General features: G+C 46.8%; 1 protein-coding gene across 1 annotated transcript in view; it reads right to left on the bottom strand.

Annotated features, from left to right (window-relative positions):
* The window catches only part of TMTC1 (transmembrane O-mannosyltransferase targeting cadherins 1), a gene marked incomplete at its 5' end in the record, with an annotated part of 146,260 nt that extends 128,004 nt beyond the window's left edge, over positions 1-18,256 (bottom strand). The window contains 5 exons of the mRNA XM_082308520.1: positions 356-562; positions 2,386-2,562; positions 3,762-3,835; positions 5,566-5,743; positions 17,943-18,256. Coding sequence (XP_082164646.1) covers positions 356-562; positions 2,386-2,562; positions 3,762-3,835; positions 5,566-5,743; positions 17,943-18,256 — 950 coding nt within the window. The remainder of the gene's footprint in view (positions 1-355; positions 563-2,385; positions 2,563-3,761; positions 3,836-5,565; positions 5,744-17,942) is intronic.
* Positions 18,257-20,354: the final 2,098 nt, after the last annotated feature.

A 20,354-nucleotide genomic window follows, 5' to 3' on the forward strand; every position in this document is an offset into this window, starting at 1 on the left:
CCTTATTCCCCCTCTTCACATTCAAACTAGCATTACAGTTTTGGCTTTCTCCATGGAGAAGCTGGGAAGGAGAGCATTGCCTACCGATATCATATCAGGATAGAAAGTCTCAGGACATGGACAATCCTCAGATATTCTTCTCTTCCCAAGCAGAAGAAATGCACTTTTCAATTCCCTCCTCTTTCTTCCCTTAACCCTCCTGCCACCTTCTCCTCTCTTCCCTCTTCAGCAGCATTAGAAAAATTACAGCACATTTCAGGATAAAAATGGCTAAAACAAAGTGAATGACTTGACATTTTAAGGTAGGATCAGCTGCAAACTAAACCACAACAGAGCGGCAGGTAGCCAGCAGTACCTCCGAATGGCCCACATGGCTTTGCTGGGCACAGAAAGGCCCCCGCTCCGCTGCTCCGCGGGTGATGCCGGGTGGCAGGAGCTCCAGGTGCCCCGGTGAGCAAAGCGATGCTTCCCGTTCTCCCGGCCCGCCGGAGGGACCTGCAGCGAGGCAGAGGGAGAGGCCGCAGACTGCCGGGCAGGTCTCTGGTGGATCCCCCCATTTCTCCTGATTACACATGCAGAGAAAAGGGAAAAAAGAGGGGAAAAGGGAAAGAAAAGGATTTAAGGATTTTTATTTTTCACATTTACTTATCAAAAGGTTGAACATTATGAAAACAGCACAACATGGTATCTAACTAGAACAGACGACATTTTATTTAATCCAAAATACAAAGTCTTTGCATGTTGGGAGGACAGGATTTATTAGTGCCTAACTAGATCTAAAGGAAGAGACCCAACAGCAACAGAAGACGAGCACTCCCATATGGAGGAAGGAGTAGAAGGAGATGAGTTTCAGCAGTATGTAGAGGCTGCTGGTTTTCTGCTGCCCCCTAAAAAAGTCAAATACAGTCATAAAATCCTGAGCACCACAAACAGACAGAAAAGTGCACAATACGTGCAACTAGAGCAAATATGAAAGTGCAGCACATCTGGACTACAGAGCTACATTCCTGCAAGCTAAATAACGGCCACATCTGGGCAACTGGATGCCACTGAAGCAAAGAAATAACCTGGAGAGGCCACTGGAATGTGAACCTACAGGAAGGGGGAGATTGAGGGGAGGGGGAAGGAGGAGGGCACAGATTTTCCCCTGATTAATTAACATTTGTGTAGCTCCTGGAACGTGCCTGGCAGACTGTAAATGCAAGTGTTAACAAGCGTGCCAGCTGTCAGTCCCCAGAAAACTACTCGCTGGCTACTTGCCCGCCAGTTACATCGTTATGAATTACTTATCCGGTCAAAACAGGAGAAATCCTCTGCCGATCCATTGTATCTGCCCTGATTGCTGTTGGTGGTAGAGGGGATGGAGGGAGGGCAGGTGGGCCTGAAACCTGGTCCATCCCCCATCAGGACCTAGAGGAAGGGCTGAAACGGGAGGGAAGCCAGGATGCTCCTGAAAGAGGAGGGTCCCTCTTCTCTCCCTGCATTTGCTGCTCTCGGACTGTGCCAGCTCTGGCACTCCCCAAACCCTTCTGGGAGCTGATTTCATTCACTACTGCAGAAACATGAATTCAGTGTCCTTTATAACCTAGATACACTAGCTCACGCAGGGGCATGACAGGCTCCAGAGCCTGTGGGGCAGCACCAGTGGGAACAGGAGAAGCAATGGCAGGAGAGACCTCCCATTCTCAGTGGCAGTAAGCTCTGATGTTCACTCGTCAATAGATTTGCACCAGGTATGGTTTGGGAGAGAAATGGATAAAAAACAGCTTCTATCAAATAAAAGACTTCTGAATTTTAATGGAGATATAGAATAGCATAGTTATTTGTGACACTAAGTGGGTGAGGAATACAAACTTCAAAGTATTTGATTTTTCTCCAGTGAGTGCTGAGAGCTGCTAATTATTCCAATGATCCCAGAACTGGCTGGATATTTTCCCTCTTTTTCCATTCTGTAAGGACAGAAAGGATCAAACCTGATTTTACTACTAAACAACATATGATATTTCTACAACCATGACATTGTGACTGAATAATCAAGCAGACGTTGCAAATAGGAGTTTGCCAGAGAAATTTTAAGATGTTGATGCTTCAGTCAGAACTCCCACGGAAAAAATAAATGTTAGTCTTGCCAGAGTGAATTGAGCATTTGAGAGATCAGTTCTTCACATCTGGTCTATCTACCCAGCAAAAGTTATCAGGCAGCAGTAGAGTAACAAAAAAAAAAAATACAGAATGAAACCTTGGTGCCCTCCAAATTTGTCAAATGTGTGCCATCTAATTCAGCGGGGCAAGTCCATCTCCCACAGTGCTGTATATAATAATACATATTTTGCACACACAGGTGGCAACACTTGAAAAGCCCAGCGAGCATAACAAGTTACTTACAGTTTGAGTCCATTGCAGGAGAGGGAAAAGAAGTCATAAACCAAGCACACACCAAACACAGTGACTCCAGTTTCTTTCACCAGCATTGCACACGTCCCAAGGAATAAACTAAGCAGCAAAAAGAATGGGGAGGCAGTGGGAGGGAAATGTTCCCCAACATAAAGCTGATCCACACTCCTGAAAAATAGATTTCACATAAATATTTTAACTTCTCTGTTATTTTCATGTTTACTCCATTCACACAAATACTGAGACGCTTTTCCTTAATTTCTTAAGATGCTGGTAATAAGCGACATGAGCAATCTACACTGTTTGCTGATGAATGAGGAACGGTTTAGACACAGGACAGGAAGGGAAAACACAAATATTGAGAGGCGCACCAAGAATTTGAGCAGAGGAGGGAAAAAAAGAGAAGCAGAAAGATAAAGTGGACTTGAAACAGTCAGAGGAAGGCAGAGTAAGTACAAAGACAGAAAGGGCAGAAAAACACCTGCTTTCCGTCATCTAGAACACACATGCTTAATTCTCCTTATGTGACAAAATGCACCAGGCGAGTAAAAATTCCTCCACCCCACCCACACTCCCCTGAGTCAAAGATGTGTCCTAATCATTAATAGACGGGGCAGCAAGCCTGTATGAGAGGGAAGGTGGTAAGAAAGAACCAAAATCAAACAAGCCGACTCCTGCGGGGTCACTACTAGTTTTACGCCTTTGAAACCTTCTAATGAAAACAGCGCTATGGATTTGTAGCAAGCAGCCCAACAGGGATATAAGCAGTTTTTCCATGCGGCCATGATGACGCGGTTCTTTTCCTAAATGAAATAACAATGCAAAAGGGGCAGAAACCCCATCCAAGTAAAGCTATTTCTTTATCTATACTTGTTCAGCCACAGTTTCAGGACACAGACCAGCAAACGGTGCCAAGTTTTCATCTGAAAAGGATGACGAACAGTCTAGACACAATCCTTAACTCTCCCAAACCAGGTATTACGGAGTCCCACGGTCACAGCATGTGTTTTAAAGGCAAGCATGTGTCCGTCCATTCTCCACTCTACACGCAGACAATTTGCCTTCAGTTGAAAACATTTCTTTATAATTTTTAGCTCTACAAGCCCTCCTCTAGCGTATGGTCAGCTGTAATGTCAAAGGAAGGGGGGAACTTAAATGTTGACTTCTCTTTCTATGTTTATTTGTTCTCCTAAGCATCACTTCTTTGGCACCACAGCTGAAAGCAGGGGCCAGGGCACTTCCAGGCAGCAGCGCTGGGGGAAGTACCTCTGCCAACAGCCACCCAGAACCGACAGGTTTCCCCTTTGTCTCCTCCTCAGACTAGAGCACCTCAGGATATTATCACAACCGATAGCAAGGAGCCATACCTATTATAGGAGAGAAAAGCCAACAGAAAGAGTAGACAGGCTAGGACATCCGCTCTGCCTACTATACCTGTTACCTAAAACGAAGAGAGACACACAGGTGTAAAAGCACATATATAAAAAGGCATGCACATTCAGTGACTGTTTCAATGATCCACGCTAACTGCTACTATTTTAAGTTTTTTATCTTTCAGTGTTATCCTCCTTCAATACAGTGAAATGTTACTTGGTTAGTGTGCTCGGGGAGCATGCTCAGTTTTGTCTGCTGCATTTCTCACTTGGCAAAGCAAATGAGTAAGCCAACAGTTAAGTCATTCTTTACTTGCTTATTAAAATATTAATAAAGTTGCATAGAGAAATGCCACTTTTAGGGATCTGTTTTAATTTTGTATCATAAGGCTCAAATGAGACACGCATCCAACTCCCAGAACTGAGATTTGTTAAAGAAAAAGACTAATGAAAGAGCAACTCTTTGGAGAAGACTTATTATATAGGAATGAGTTAAGAATTAATATTTGAATGAACCTTATCACCAAAAAGTGATAGAGTAGTATGTAATTTATTCTCTTTCTGAATAATCTGAGTTTATGAGAGTTTTTTCTACATATTAATTAACCAAATCTTTTTATAAGAGAGCACTGAAGAAGAATGTATAAACACTCTTTTTACAAACTATTTCAATATTCCATTTCATAAAGATCTAAAAATTGCCCATAAAGCAAATAAAAGGCCCTTTGAAATTTCACCTCTTTTGAGATTACATAATTAAGCTATATTCAGCACTCTGGCATTTATTTTAACCTTTTTAAGATCTGACCCAGACAAAAATAAATTCAAAGAGTGCCTCTTCTAAAACCTCCCTTATAATATAAAGCTGCATTATCAAAGGGAGCCTAGCTGATTAGTTCACATGAGACAGCACAGGGAGTAACTGTAAAGCTCGTGGCTTTTTGTTATTAAGGTAATCTCTCCTGAAAAGTTCTCAGCCGCGGCAGCCGTTTCATTTCCCTCACTCATTCACAAAGGCTCGTAAGGAGAGCCTGTGATGTCAATGCTATCTCAGCTAACGAGTGCATTTCTTTTTTTAAGTACGGATAGCTAGACATTGCATTTCCTTCTCAAAGACGGCAAGACTTATTTTATCTACAGAAGTACCTCCCCACACTAACAGACTGCAGTTTTAGCATGATGATGTCTTTAAGTGCTTCCTTATAATGAGCAGAAAAATGTCCAGTATGAGCTGTTGTTCTGTAAACTTACCATGATGTTTATTAAGCTAACAAGTTTTTTCTGAAGATGATACTGCTAGCTTTTAATTGAAATCAATATAAATTAATCCATGGGTCATATCACCTCTATCTGAGCGATCTCCTCCAGAGCACACACTAGCGCTCCCTTCACTTTTTCTCCCTTAAATTGATGACTATAGGAGATGGCTGAAGGCAAGCAACAATGTCCCAGCAGGAGAGCGCAGCCTCACCGAGGTTTCTGGTTTCAGAAGCCTCGACATTTTCATCAGCTGAATGACTGTCCGTTTATTCCCGGCATCTCTGATTAGGACCGTGAATTAGAATTTTGTGCCGGAGTAGAAAGCTGGCAAGCATGAATACACGTTTTTCTTAATGACTCCTGCAAATTACGTTAAACATAGTATATTCCCACCTTTGTTCCTCCACAGAAAAAAAATCACGAGTACCATATTCTGTATGACTCAGAGGTTTCTTTAAAAAAAAATAAAATGTAAAGTATGCATTTATTTTTAGCTCCTGTATCACCCGTTTCTTTTTTTTGTGTGTCACATACTTACAGCCTCGGTGTGAATGGGATGCACAGCAAAGAACAGCGCCGTGACAAAAGCAAGTCGACAGTCCTTGAACACAGCTTTGTCACAAGTGTACATCAGCACAAGAGTCACTAGACAGTGTAAAATTACATTCACTGCGTGGAAATAGAAGGGGTTCATACCAGCCAGCAATATGTTTAACCTGTAAGGAAACAAAAGGGAACCATTAGTAGACCGGAGAGGTCTTGTAATAGGAGGACATCTTTCAAATACTCTAAATTATGCTTTTTGTCTGATTTGCAGTCTTCTAATGTAAGTGCTATTAAACTAATTAGTGAAAATCACTCTGAACGTCTGGTTTATCTGATTGAAGAGAAACCACTTCCCCAGTTTTTAAAATAGGCGGTTGAATTTGGCAGCCTTCTTGACACCGAGATGGGAGAGGCTTGTGCCCTCCCAGTACAGTTCACTGCAGCGAGACGATGCCTGTGCTCCCTCAGCAGCAAACGCCACCGTCCACCATCACAAGCACGGCACTTGTCCTCTTTCCCTGTTGGCACCTTCTGCGGTTGTCTCAGCCACGGGGCAGCTTTACAGTACAGGTAGTTACTTTCTACTATGGAGTAGGTGCTTTCGCTTGGGAACAGCCAAGACAAGGACTCGGTAAGGCGCTGGAACATCTGCTTGGAGTTACAGGCACACTTATTCCCATTTAACTTTCAAAATACTTTCACATACTGGAGGTTAAGCATTTATTTAAATGCCTTACTGACAGCAGGACTACACTCAGAAGTTGGTCTAATAGTTAGCATCATTTTTATAAGGGCATTGATGTTAAAGATAGATAAGTTAGCTAACATCACCCTAGACTCGATGAGACAATTAGAGTTCGTTATTTGTGTCGATCATAAAAAACCAAATATAACAAGCTGTTATGACATTTGTTTTACAGCGTGTATTAACACATTTTTCTGGTCACTGTTTTTTATAGCCAGCTTGCTTAACAGCTGCTGACAGGCTTTGCCTTACATGCAGTAGAAGATAACTCGATTCTCTTTAGAATTAACTGCATCTGCACATTTGGACAAATATATATATACACACACATATACACATGCATACACATGGTGCCTCTATCTAGGGAAGACTCCATACATGAACAAGGAATTTGGAAGTACTAATGCTAAAAAAAAAAAAAATAGACAAGACACTGGTGAAAAAAAGACTCAATCTAAATATTTTGAATGTAGCTGTAAACATGCTAAAGGGACAATAATCCTTCCTGTTGTTACTGACAGACTCCAGGTCTCCCACAACATGCCTGACACAACAGCAAAGCCACTGAGTTGCTGCTACTATGCAAGCACCTTAGGTTTTTTTGTAACACAGAGGAGGTGTGGTATGTCTGCAATGGCCAGGCAACATACCCTTTTTGTAAATACTCTCTACATTCCTTACTTAGAAGCAACAGAGTGCTATGTGTCCTGGGCTGCATTTTCCAGGACAATCTCACTTTACCAGACCAGGAGACTTACTTGTGCATTCCTGCTGTGCTCCCACTGGAGTGTTTGTGGAGGCAATAGCTGAAACCCAGAGAGTTGGGGAAAAGCGAGATTTTAGCATGACTTGACCTTTCCCTTTGATGTATGGGTTGATGCAGCTACATTTTGACAAGACATCAGTCTGTGTGATTCAAGAATATGTGAAGAGTTGGGACTTTTTCTTCCCCCCACCCCGCCCCCTTCCTCCTGCAAGCCACTTCAGGGCAGCAGCATACATCACTTTCCCTCATTACTACCAGCACAGAATGACAAACCACAACAAATGTAACAGTAACAGACACCCAGACACAGTTTCAGCTGTAAATACGCTGCAGCAGCAGGAACCCCCAGGCCTAAATCTTCTTTCCAGCACGCTGCGGGGGACAAGGGGCAACACAGGGCCACCCTGCCCCAAAGGAGGTGAAGTTCCCACTCGGAGGCACCTGCCGACACGTGCAATGGCAGGGACCACCTGCAGGACCCGTTCTTTGTACAAATTAATCTTTTCTGGCTGTAAATCAGCCAGATGGAGCACAGTCATCACCATCGCTCTCGCCCAAATGACAAAGTGTGCTCTGGCAACCTGATTTCTGGAGAAACCAGATGCGGGCAGGTGAGGACAGTGAGGACAAGTGCTCAAGCTATCAGGTGATATGAACCCGTGCACCAAAATGTGAGAGATTCTCATTTATTTATTTATTTGGCCAAGATGTGAGGACCAATCACCAAAAACACGACATCTGACAACATTCTTGAAAAAAAGTCTTTCATTAGTCTCCAGGGATCACGTCTGACCACTTCCCATCCTGCAAAACGGGTCTACTGGCAGGAGAGGCAGAATCTTGTAGGGGATGGATCTTCCTGCCACCATCAGGTCACCGATCCCAAAGGCAGGGTGTGCTCTTCACACCCCTTCTTGAGGCAAACATCAAGTCAAAAAGGCTTGTAAACTGCAAATTACCCAACGTAAGTTATTGAAAACAGTTATGTAAAAGCCTCAGCCTCACAGATTGGCTATTCCCCTGTGTATTCTTCGGGGAAGGAAAAAAAAAAAAAAAAAAAAAAACACCAGCAGAACAAAACACAAACATAACAGCACCATGGTATTCAGATAAGCCTTCCATTAAACAGCAAAATCTGACTGCAAGCATGCCTCGATGTATGTTTTAAATACCATCTTTGGTGGTCCACGAACACTAAACATGAGTGTGTGCAGGTGCTATATTCACACCAGTGTTTTTTGCTGCTAAAGCTCTTTGTCATAAGAAATTAGGCCACATGGCAATGAAGGAAACATTCTTTTGTTCTGAAACAATCCCAGCAGAATGATTTTGAAACGTTAGCAGTGGTTGAGTTTATTGTACATCAAATGGGTGAGCAAATCTGGGGCTCCAAACAGCTCTAATCCAAACCACAAGAACTTGACAAAGCTCCCCACCATGCTCATCCACCCATGGGCAAAAAAAGGCAGCCTACTATGGACAGCCAAATTTGTTCCACTGAGGAGCAACTACGGAGCAAATTCTGGGCAAGGGAGTGGGAAGGGATGGGTAAATCAACAAAAATAACTTCTCCCTTCTTAAACTTTAATATCCTTACAGAGATTCAGTCTTGTCTTTGTTTACTGGCAGCAGCATTATCACGGAGTCTTGTAGTAATTATACACAGTATACAGCTCAGCAAACAAAGAAAGTAAAACAGAGATAGGAATCTTGAAATTAAGTAAGAAGCGGTGTTTCTCCAACATGATGTTCATGAACAGAAGCTCTGAGGCAATAACTGTACTCTGTTACGGGAGAGGAGGTTAGTCCTTATGTTTCCACATCTAAACTGGCTCACAAATAGGGAAAATCTTTCATTTTTTAAGTTGCAAGCCCAAAAGACACCAGTACTACCACCATTTCTAATTTGCAGCATTATGTGGGCTGGAAGACCCTACTCACTTCTGCATGAAGATTGTAACATCTGTCTGAGCTAAAGCACAACTTCTAAGATACAGGTTACAGCCTTGGTAGAGCACACAGCTAGGAGAGCAGATACTTCGGGCCAGCCAGGCTTTTTGAAATGACTGCTCGTCAAACCAGAAAGGTGTTGGCAAATAGTATTCTAAAGATTTGGGGCCGAATAAAGCAAGTGACCATGTTCCTAGGAATGGAGACACTTGAAAGAGGAGAGACCACCATCTCGGACAAGGAGGTCTTTCCTCAGGGGAGCCGCCCACAGAACACTCAGAGAAGAAGAGTTTTGCATTGCTTCAACACCTCTGCTGGAAGAGTCCTTGGAGTCAAAGAGTGGGCTAAGCCTCCTGAGAAGTGGTGAATGGCAGTTCAAATGCAAAGGCCCTCAGGAGACCCAGGGGAAAGGAGGGGAAGAAGCAGTCTCTTATACTAGGTGACACTGTCAGTTGTCTTCTAATAGAGCTAATCAGCATCACCCAAGCCACCACCAAAATAAAAATTCATGACAGAGATCCCAGCATCGATCACATGCCCCATCAGGGCGGAGAAGGCTGCACTGTAACATGTATTCAAGCAAAGACTCTTGTCCCAACACCCATCTTTGTGTCCAAGTGTTGCAGCATGTGTGGTTTAGAGTGTCACACCCAAGGCAGAGCACTGCCAAAACTGCATGCCCAAGCAGGAGGTATACCAAAATAAGAGGCATATGCCCTAACACAGAAATCCCTTGATTTTGTTCAGGCTAATGGATGTTTTCCAGGAAGAGCAGTGTAGTTTCCCTTGCCACCTACAGCAGCTTTTCCATTCCTCCACCATCCACCCTAGGAAAAGAGATTACATAGCTCTGCTCTCAGAAGGAGACTTACAGGCACCAGCTGTTGAAGGTCCACTGAGTAGAGCTTGTAAAAGAGCTCTCCAGAAGAACGCAAATCACTCTTGCTCTTAAAGAATAAGCAACATCTACCAGTACCCCCAGTTAACCACTTGCCCTCCCTCCCCCCGGCACAGCTGCCTCATTTGAAGAATAGCATTTCCAGGACAGGGACTGTGCACCATGCTACCCTCAAGCCATGGGCACTAGATAAGTCGTCAGGCAGGGACATACCTCCTCGGGTAAGAAATTCCCCATACAGAGGGCCTGGAAATCAAGTGGGATTCAGTGATTCATCCTCGCAGACCCAGAACCAGAGGGGTCTATGCCACAAGAATATGGGCTCGCAGACAAATCCCATACATATCCAGTTACGGTATATAATCACCAGCAGCCCTGGGCTCTAATATAGTGCTTTTTATCCACTTGTACACATGAAGACGCATCCAACCTTTTTTAAGACCTCTTATGATTTAATAGTATTGTAAACCATAATTGGAGAGTTTCTCTTTTTATAGACTTTGTTATTATCCCTGGGCAGCTCTTGTTTAGTTTAATCTGTTTTATTATTTTCAAAAGACTAACAAAAACCGCAACATGTTATGAAATAGAAATGCACAGGATAATAATGGTAATTTGTTATAGCGAGTAACACTTAATGGAAAGTCTCAGAGCATCCCACACTTCATAAAACCCCCACAGTTTTTATAGAGGAAGGCTCAGATGCAGATTTATATAAATTAATCTAACATACAAGGATGGATTACGTTTCCTGTGATCTTCCCTTCCTTTTGGAATTGCGTGATATAAATGACAAACTTTATGCAAACTAATGCCTGATTTCAGTGCACGGTGGAATCTCCTTATAAACTCCACAGATGCATCTACTGTGTGCCAGGAAAATGAGCATTTGCACTCCAAAAATGGTGCAGCTGCATCAGTGGCAATAATGGTTGAAGCTTTATGTGGAAACAGCTCAAAGATTTACGAAAAACCTGTAGCAGTAAAAGGAAAATAAGCCCCCTTTGCAGCAGTGTTCGTGCAATGGCCAGCACCACGGTGCAGCACCACTTCGTGTTGATAATCTTTTTATAGTACAGTAAAATGCCTCAGAATTAAATGGACAATAAGGCTTAAATGCTTTGTTACTTGATTTGCTCTAACGGGGATGGGTGAGAAGACAGAGGCCATACCAATTCCCAAGCTATAGCAATTCCCTTAGAGCACAACAGTCATCACTTACAAGAGCACTAGTTAAGTGTTGGCATTCAAAGCAGGTTATTGCTTTCCAGCACAGTCAGGAAAAGAAAACAGAAACCACAATTAGACTGGGAAGCAGCAGCACCTTGGAAGCGGCAAATATGCCAGGGCAGAAATTTCTAGTGAAACCCTAGAAGGCGTGGTTTGACGATCATTCCTGTGTTGAGAATACCGAAAGCATCATTCACACGGCTTTAGATTTGTCTCCAGAAATGGCCTCGGAAAATTAAAAAAAGCCAGACGATGGCAATTTACAAACGGAAAAGCCAGGTGTCATTTTACCCAGATTTTGAACAAAAAACGGTTTGTCTTCAAAATTATTCTCGAGTATTGTTTCAGCAAGAGCAACGCACTGAAGGAAACTAACATCTCGCAAAACTCTTTAGCAGCCATCAAGCAGTCCTCTTCCGAGCGCTGAGAGAGTAAGAGATGGGATGTGATCAAGAACCAAGCTAGGACACTCATTCATCAAGAAGATAAGACAACGCTAACAGAAATCTAGTCTAAAGTTATTAGGCCTGATGAAGAGAATATTTCAAACTGGGTAAAAGAGTTTTTCCACCAATTAAAATAAGTTTGGTAATCTCTCAGCTCGAGCTGCAGACCACGGAGGAAGTGCCATTTTCATTTATACAGAAGCAAAGGGAAAAAAACCAAGTATAGTGAGTGAAAAGAAAACAGCCTTTTTTTTTTTTTTTTTTCTTTTAAATCTGGGAGACAATAAATGAGAAAGCCCAGGAAAGCAGTCAGAAACACAGCAAGTAAATGCAGAGAAATGCCTTTAGCTAACCAGCAGCAGCCAGAGCACTTTATTTTCATGGACTCTAAAGAGTATTGACAGGGATGCTCCTGTGGGGAAGAAGGTTGGTCCAAAGCTGAGCCTTTTAGGTAAAAGAAGACAAAAGAAAATTAAGGGTGACATTGGTGCAAGAGGAATAGGATGCCAGATGAGAGAAAATCCCCAGGAACTGGTAGGTGTTAAATAGAGACAAAACACCACTGAAGCAAGCAGCAAACATAGGCATGACTGGATTCACGTCAGCCAAGTCTTTCAGGAGAATCTGCCTGGACCTTTTAGTGAATTCTTTCCCTCAAAATAAAAGGCTTTTAATTCAAGAGACAGACAAATTTTATTGAGTATTAAGGACTGAGAAAATGTTGCGACTAGGCAGAAGTCCAATGTGTTTTGCACACATCGCTCACCTCTGGACTTGGCTGCAAGGATCTGCGCCCTCCCTTCCCTGGCAGGGAGCTTCCCCTGACCCTCCCCAGGAGTCCTGGCCCCCTTCCAGGGAGTGCAAGCAACCCTGTCAGTCCCCCTAGAGAAACACAGCCCAAACCTACAACCGAAAAACATCAGACACCTCCTACGAAAATGAGATTCAAGGAGGGGGCAGGGCGGGGATGACTTCTGTGCATCTGGAACTGGGGAAAAAACAAGCTTTGAGGCACACACACCCTCTCCCAGTCTGGAAATGGCAGCAAGACACTCTGCTCTGTGTCGGAAGGAAAGCTTATACACCTAGAAATGTGTCCGCATATCCCAACCATAACACAATCAGTCTAATAAAAGCAACTGCCTCTTTTCACAAACTCCACCTCGCCCAGTGTGGCTACACCAGTACTACATCAATTTCATGGCAGGTATCACAGCATCAGTATGGAGAGTGATTGCTATAGCTAGGGTAGAAATATTCAACTAAGCTGTACAGAAGAAATACTGACACAATCTTAAATGTTGTGATATTGCCCTAATATAGATGTACACAGTGAAGAAAATACTTGTGCACTGTGTATTTAACCTGACACATTATAGCTCCACTATGTTACCCTGTGATGTCAAACTGTAATATAGCATTAAATCAAGAACAAATAAAATCTAAGGTCTTTTTTTCTTCCCTGGGTTGTTTTGGTTTTCTTAAGCTCCCTGTCCTTGAAACTCATGCCACTGATACAGCTGAAAAAACAGAAGGATCAGCTGTAAGCAGCTAGGTAGATGAGAAGGTTGGCAGTGAATTATTGAATTCATTCTCTCTTTGGCTATCTATTTACATCTAACCCAAGCTCACAGTCACTTAAGGCTTTGATCCAAAGCCACTGGTAGCCTTGCATTAGGTGCCCACACAGAATACTGAACCGTTGCTGAAGGGTCCCATTTACTTCCTAGGCATGTATGCACCCGAGCCACCCCTGGCCAGCAGCCTCGGTGGGCAGACCTGGAAGGTCATCTGTTCTCCAGTCAGCAGCTGAGCACAGCCTGGGCTTTTTAATTTATCTTCTTCCCCATTTTTTCCATCCAGAGTACTAGCAGGATGGGTCTGTGCACAAATTGTGTGTCTACGTCTTTTCTGGTGAGAGAGTTGTGTTCCCCTTTATAGCCTGTCTCCCCCAGCTCCTCTCCTCCTGGGCTACCAGAGCCACCCAGCAGCAGCTGGGGTGGGCACTCCTACACCCTTCCCATGGAGGCGAGCACATTCCCAGTGAACAGTCACTTCCACCTCCTTCAAGGAAAACCAGGTATCTCCTGCACTCGTCTGGCCAGTGTCATCCTCCTGAGTCTCTGTCATGGCAACGTGGCCTAGACCTGCCACCACCTTTTCCTTTTCGCCCAGTCTTTTGTCCCTGGTGAGCTGTTACTGGAGGCACCTCCCTCACCAGCATCCGCCTTGGCAGCGCCCTCCATCCCGCTACCAAAGAGGCTGAGCAGGCAGGGCCTTCACTTCTAGACCACCTGCAAAACCAGGAGGCTGATCTCTGGTTAAGAGTCTTCAAACCTTAGCATTGGGGTTTCTCGAGTCTTCATTCTCACAATGTCCTACCACTGCACACCTTCAGGCTAAGTCTGCTGTGCTGCTGACTACATCAAACCTCCATCACCTATTTGTTTCTGGGCTGAAAATCTATCTAAATGGGATTTGGCAGACAAGCAGAGAAAGTGGGAGGGAGAGAGCACTGAGGCTTGCACCTTCTGCTTCAACAGTTGAGAAACATTTTTGCAAAACCACTGGAACCAAGGAATAACTTAAGCACTACCGAGGGAATAAATGATTCACTGAACTTCTGCTAGTGGAGACAAGGTGCAAGACAGAAAGCACCCAGTTTAAAATATAAAACCCTGAGTGAATTACAGAATTGGCAGTTCTGTTTTTTTTCTTTTCCACTCTTCATCTTAACATTTTATATGGAAGACACCAAGAAATAGTATATCCTATCCAAAAAGTTGCCTTCTTTAGAAAGTATATTGAATCACTTCTTGGAGAAGAAAATAGCTGCAGGTAAACATCTCTGAGTGACAGCACTGGAGAAGAGAGCACGAAGTAAGTTTTTCTTAAGGACTAAGCAAAACTGTTGCCTACCATCTCAGCTTCCATGCAGATGAGGAGTCGTGCTAGACCTGTCACCTAACAAGTTACCCACGTACTATAGGCATGTTTCTGAACCAACTAGTTTTAACACTTCTTTACTTTCCTGAGGTCAGGAGAAAAGGTGAGAGAAGTTCAAAGACACAAAGCAAACATTATTTAATTCAACAGTTCACGTGCAGGCTTTTTTCCCCTTCTGATGTTAACCCACACAAAACAATGCACCAGTTCTGTGAATATTTTAAGTTTTGCTTAATGGTTCCAGTAACACGGGCCACTCTTATTATCCTCTGATCAGTCATACTGACAGATCCGGTGTGAATAATGTTAAATACTCGAGCTGTTTTCACTGTTTGGCTCTAGAGCATTAGTCTACTGGAATGAGGACTGTCATTTCAGATTTCCAATACGTGAGGGACACCGAACCACTGTTACAAAATTTCAGCAACTTCTGCTTGAGATTTTTCTGACAGACAGGTGATAAATTTTTTTAATTGAGATCATTTCAAGAACACGTAGCATCTATGCAGGATATGTTCAGCCTCATGAAAAGTCCACAGGGCATCATGAGTCCTTCCTCTTACTTTCACAGCCACAAAGGACAGAAGTTTCTGTAGACTGATGGATCTGTAGATACAAATTTCAGCCCACCCTTCACATCTGTTCTGTGCATGCAGTTTGGAGATCTCCCAGATTTTTAATCTTAGTACAGCAAGACTCAAAACAAGCCTTTCCAGAGGAAAGTTTCATGCAACAGAAGCGCAGCCACCAGGCAGGTATAAAGAATCACGCTACTATTAAAATGCCTTGGATTTGACCAAACTAGCACAACAAAAAAAAAGAAATAAAATAAAACAAGCAAATAAAAAATTAAAAAGACCAGAATAGTTTGGTCCCCACTTCCCTTCCTCAGCAAGATCCTGCAAAGCACGCGTCAGGCAGTTTTCTCCAGCATCCTAAGTGGATGCACTGAATTCTAACAAAAGCCTTAACAAACAACGTTCATTTCCATTCTGTTAAAAGTCCATTTCTGTTAAACATTTTACAAGCATCAGGGTAAATCCTTTTTCCTTCTGCAGGAGGACAGAGAGCAACCAGCAGCCTCCTGCTGGGCAAGGCAGGGGTGGATGGCTCAGGCAGGCAGAGGACAGCTCAACCACAGGCTTGGTGTCTCGCTTGGCAAGAGCTCCCTGCAGCCTCTTTGGAAGTGCTGGGTTTGGAGAATCCACTCCACCCAGATCTTAACTTCCTCCTCTGACACCCAGCTGGTAGAAATGAAATGGGAAGAATGTGGAAACTGGAGGGCTGGAAGGATATTTGGGATGTGGTAGAAATAATCTTCCTCTGCAGCCAGGGAAGATAAACGATTCCTTCCCGATTCCAAATGCAATGCCAAGCAGTAAACAAATGACTCTGCCTTTGACCCTATGTCTTAGCTGTATGGTTATTATAAGCACTTGAGGATGAAATTTTGCTCATAAAATTAGTCTCACTAATTTCCAAAAAGGACGAGATGGGGACAGCACTTTTTTTTTTTTTTTTTTTCAAACACACACACACACCCCTTTAAATAGCAAAGGCAAAACCAGTTCAGAGTCAAGACATACAAATGGGAACTAAAGCATCTAGTTTCCATTCTGTTATTAAAATTCAAGATTCTTTTGCTAATCAGCACAACATAACCTCAGTCCCGCAACCTGATCTAAGAAGCCAAGTCCAGCACCAATACCGCATGCAATGTGGTCAGTGGTGATACGTGCAGGTTCGCTCACCTCTCAGATTACCCCCGCATATATTGCTGGAGGAATGGATTAATCAGATGACTCCCCAAACTGCAACAGTTCGGCGGGACACCCGATGGAGAAGGCACTCTGCGTGCACAAAGCCAGCTCTGCCTGTGACTGCCTACGTCCCCTTCGCTCTCTACAGAAACCTGCTGAGAGCCCCTTCAAGGGGAAGGTACAAAACCTGTCCTAAACAATCCGGTTTACAAGCATCTGTGCTGCTCACAGTTTTGCTTTATCAAGGATCCCCCAGCCCGTGCCCATCCAGCCCCGCTTCCCCAGACAGCCGACACGGACTGCCCTCGGCTCCAAGCCCACCCTTACAACCAAAGGGCAGCCAGTGCTCGGCGGAGCGCCGACGGGATGCTCCATTCCCTGAAACTGCTCTCGCCTCACAGACACGTTACTTTCAGATAGTTCACGAATTGTTATTTATAAATCAGGTATTTTAGTGAATAGTTACTCAATTAGCAGAGTCGACCAGGTTCCAGTAACACCTCCTCCTGGCATACTTACCGCTGTCTATATAGTTTGTTCCTTATGCCTGCCATACGTCCGTAACGAGCATCTACTGATCGCTTACAAACAGGACCCTAGTGCTAAACGTCACCCAGCTACACTAGTTCTTCAGCACAGCTCCCTGCAAACACCCATATCATTTTTAAATGCCAAAACGTGGTAAACATTCACCATCATTTATGTTTCATCAGAATAAAAAGAGAGCAAGCTCAAGGAAAGGATGACAAACTGTATGAATCGTAACTAAGCTGATCCGCTACAAGCTATTCTCCTCAGAGAGAGAAAGGCATCTGGGTCTTCCTTCTACGATTAGCGATGGTAACTGCCAGCTACTTTGCTGCTACCCAGCTTCTCTTTATTCCTGTAAAACCGAAACTCCTCCTCAACAACTCTGCCCAGTACACAGGGAACATCTGAAGCAGACGAGGCTGGCGGGGAACTCCGTGACTGACATGAGAGGCTTGCAGCTGCCAGGCTGGCTGCAAGAAACGGCGCGCTCTCCTTAAGGCAGACCCCTTCGCTTAGCGGTGAAAAGAAAGGTAGGGATGACTGTGGGTCTGTCTCAAAACTGCACCGGGGAAGTTTCTGGCATGATCATTCAATTGCAGAGAAAAGTACTGGAGATAAAGCAGAGGGATGAGCAAGAGGAGGCACTCAGGAGGAATTCAGTCTGAACACCCTTCTCACTCCGAAGAGCTTTCAGAAATGCTCGGTTTTCCCTTTTATCCCCGGCGGCCTGGGGAAGAGGCGCCACCTGTTCCCAAACCGGGCGGGGAAGCGGGACGCCGGCCGGAGGGCGGCGGGCTCCCCCGCAGCGGCTCCGCATCCCTCCTCCTCCTCCCCGGGTCACTTCCACCGGGCCGGGCGGCGGGACCACCCCGGCGGCACCAGGCGGCCGAAGCGCCCCCGGGGCGCGCCCCGTCCCGTACGGCTCCGGGCAGATATGCTGAATCACGAAGCCGGGGACGCGGGACCGGAGGCGTCCCCCGGCCCCCACCCGGGGCTGGCCGCCTCCCGCCGCCGGGCGCAGGACCGGGAGAGGGGCCGGGAGGCGGAGGGGGAGCCGCGCCGCCCGCCCCGCTGCCGCGCCGGCGGCGGGCACTTACTTGAAGGTGAGGACGCAGAGGGGCCGGTAGGACTTGTGGCTGGTGTTCTCGGCCATCCGCTTGCCCCAGAAGTCGTTGGCGAAGGCGGCGGCCACGGGGGCGGCCGCCCGCACGTCGGGGTTGTTCACGATGGCCCAGACGTCGTCGTGCACGAACTCGCCCCGCAGGGAGTTGCCGTAGCAGAGGGCGCACAGCACCGCCAGCGCCGCCGCCGCCGCCGCCCCGCCGCGCCGCCCGCCCGCCGACGGGGACGGGCAGGGGGGCGGCGCGGCTCGGTCCCGGCTGCGGGAGCCCGGCGCCGAGCCCGTCACCATGGCGCGGGTGCGGGGCGCCGCGCTGGCTGCCCCGGCTCCGCCGCCGCCGCCGCGGCGCGGGGAGGCAGCGGCGCCCGCATGGTGCGGGGCGGGCAGCGGGACCGCCGCCGGCCACTCGCGCTCTGCCGAGGCGCAGCCTGCCCGGCTGCAAATAAACAGCGGCCGCCTCCCCGCGCCATCCCTCCTCCTCCTCCTCTTCCTCCTCCTCCTCCCCCCCCGCCCCGCCGCACGCATGCTCCTTGCCGCGCTGTCACCCCCGCCGCCACCTCAGCCCGTCGGCGGGGTGGGCTCTGCCCGGGGTGGCCTCCGCACACCGGGGAGGGAGACCCTCCCCGCACGGCACGGCACGGCACGGCACGGCACGGCTGCACCCACGCGAGGCCGTGCTGCGGGGCTGGGAGCGGAGCCCTGGCGCGGCGGGTCGCCCCTGTCCCTCGCGGGAGGCAGGTGCAAGGCTGCCCCGGTGCCAGGGCCTCCGCCGTCCCCCCGCGGGCGTCCCCCCCCACGGCCGGTCCGCCTCCCCGTGGGCCGCGCTCCCCTGGGGAGCGGGAGCGCCCCGGGCGGCGCCGGGGCACCCACAGCACGCGCGCTGGCCCACGGCGCCGGTGCTGCCCCGCCGCATCCACGCCGCGCCGCAGCATCGGTGCTGCCCCGCACCACCCGGGCTGCAGCCCCGGCCCTGCCCGACGGCCCCGCCGCGTCCTGCGGGCGGGGAAGGCGTTTTGGTGCCGCGGAACTTGCCGTCTCCCCCCGGTCCCTCCCCTGTCCCTCTTCCAAAATCACCTGAGAGCTGCCTTCTCCAAAGCACTGTTCCGATGGCGGCGGTGTGTCCGTCCCCGCCCGTACGCGACCTTCCTTGTGTTAGTGACAACTCCCGATAACTTTCGCTTAAGGAAAGGCCATGTTCAGATCGCCGCCTCAGCCACGTATAAAAGGTGTGCGTCCCTGGCTTCTTCAGAAAACAGAAAAACAGACTCTATTAATGCTTTCTGCTGTTTAAATAAAACCTCCTGCTTATAACCGACCAAACAAATAACACTGCTTAGCAAACAAGCTTAGTTTCAGTTAGGTGAATGAAGATACCAGACACACTCTGAATTTGTCCCTGAAAAAAGATACGCTGGGCATCGCTCGCCACCAGCCTGTGCAGTTGCAAGCTGCTCTGTGCGTGCCTGCGTGCGTGTGGGAAAGAGAGGGGAGCGGAAGCCGTGAAGAGTTCATGCAGACCGTCCGGGGCGAGCCCTCGCCAGGAATGCTTTTTCCCCCAGCCTACTTGGCACTGCCAGCGATCTGGTATTTTCCAAGTGCAACAGAAGAGGCTTTTCAGATGCACTTTTGTCATCATAGCTAAAAATAACAGTGAACTCCGACTAGGACAGCGTGTTTACATCCGGGACAGAAGGAAACTCCACCAGAAGCAGGGCCATCACTCAAACTTTCCCTTTAAGTGGCTGATGAAATTTTGGCAGTCGGCTCCCTGGAGCTTTCCCCAGCATGCGAGACCGTTTGTGCTGGGGCGTTGGTATTTGTTTCCACCAAAGTTTTGAAGCTTAGGCACATAAAGGTAGACTGCAACATCTGTGCCTGGGCACAGAAAGAGAAACAGCCTGCTATCTAGCGGCACTGAAGTACCGAAGCCCGCAAGTGCCCAGCAGCTCTGGAAACAAAGTCACTGTTGCAGGCGTGCCTAAAAGGTGGAATTGGGACTTTTTGTTGACATAAATTAAAATGGTGACAGTTACTGGGAGGAGAGATGAGGGGAAAGATGGACTGTAATGTTGGTGAAAGCAAAAACAACATGCGTAAGATTTAAAGGTTGAAATTGCCTTACAGTAGACTCCAGGTAATATTTGAAACCCTAAATTACTCCACCAAACAAAATCTGCAGTCCCCTGTAGTTCTGAAATGGGCAGCTGAGGGTCTAACTATTCTCTGGGGCAGATGTACCGTGCACGGGTGAGCTAGGCAGCCGAAAGGGGGGTCAGCAGCACTGCTGCTGTGACCCCAACAAACCCAGCGCACCTGGCAGCCCAGCTGCACCTCGGCAGGCTGTCCCTCCCAAGACCCTCGTACCTCATCTCCAGCGTGGACCAGGGTC

The sequence above is a fragment of the Platalea leucorodia genome (assembly GCF_965183815.1).
Source record: "Platalea leucorodia genome assembly, chromosome: 4".
NCBI lineage: Eukaryota > Metazoa > Chordata > Aves > Pelecaniformes > Threskiornithidae > Platalea > Platalea leucorodia.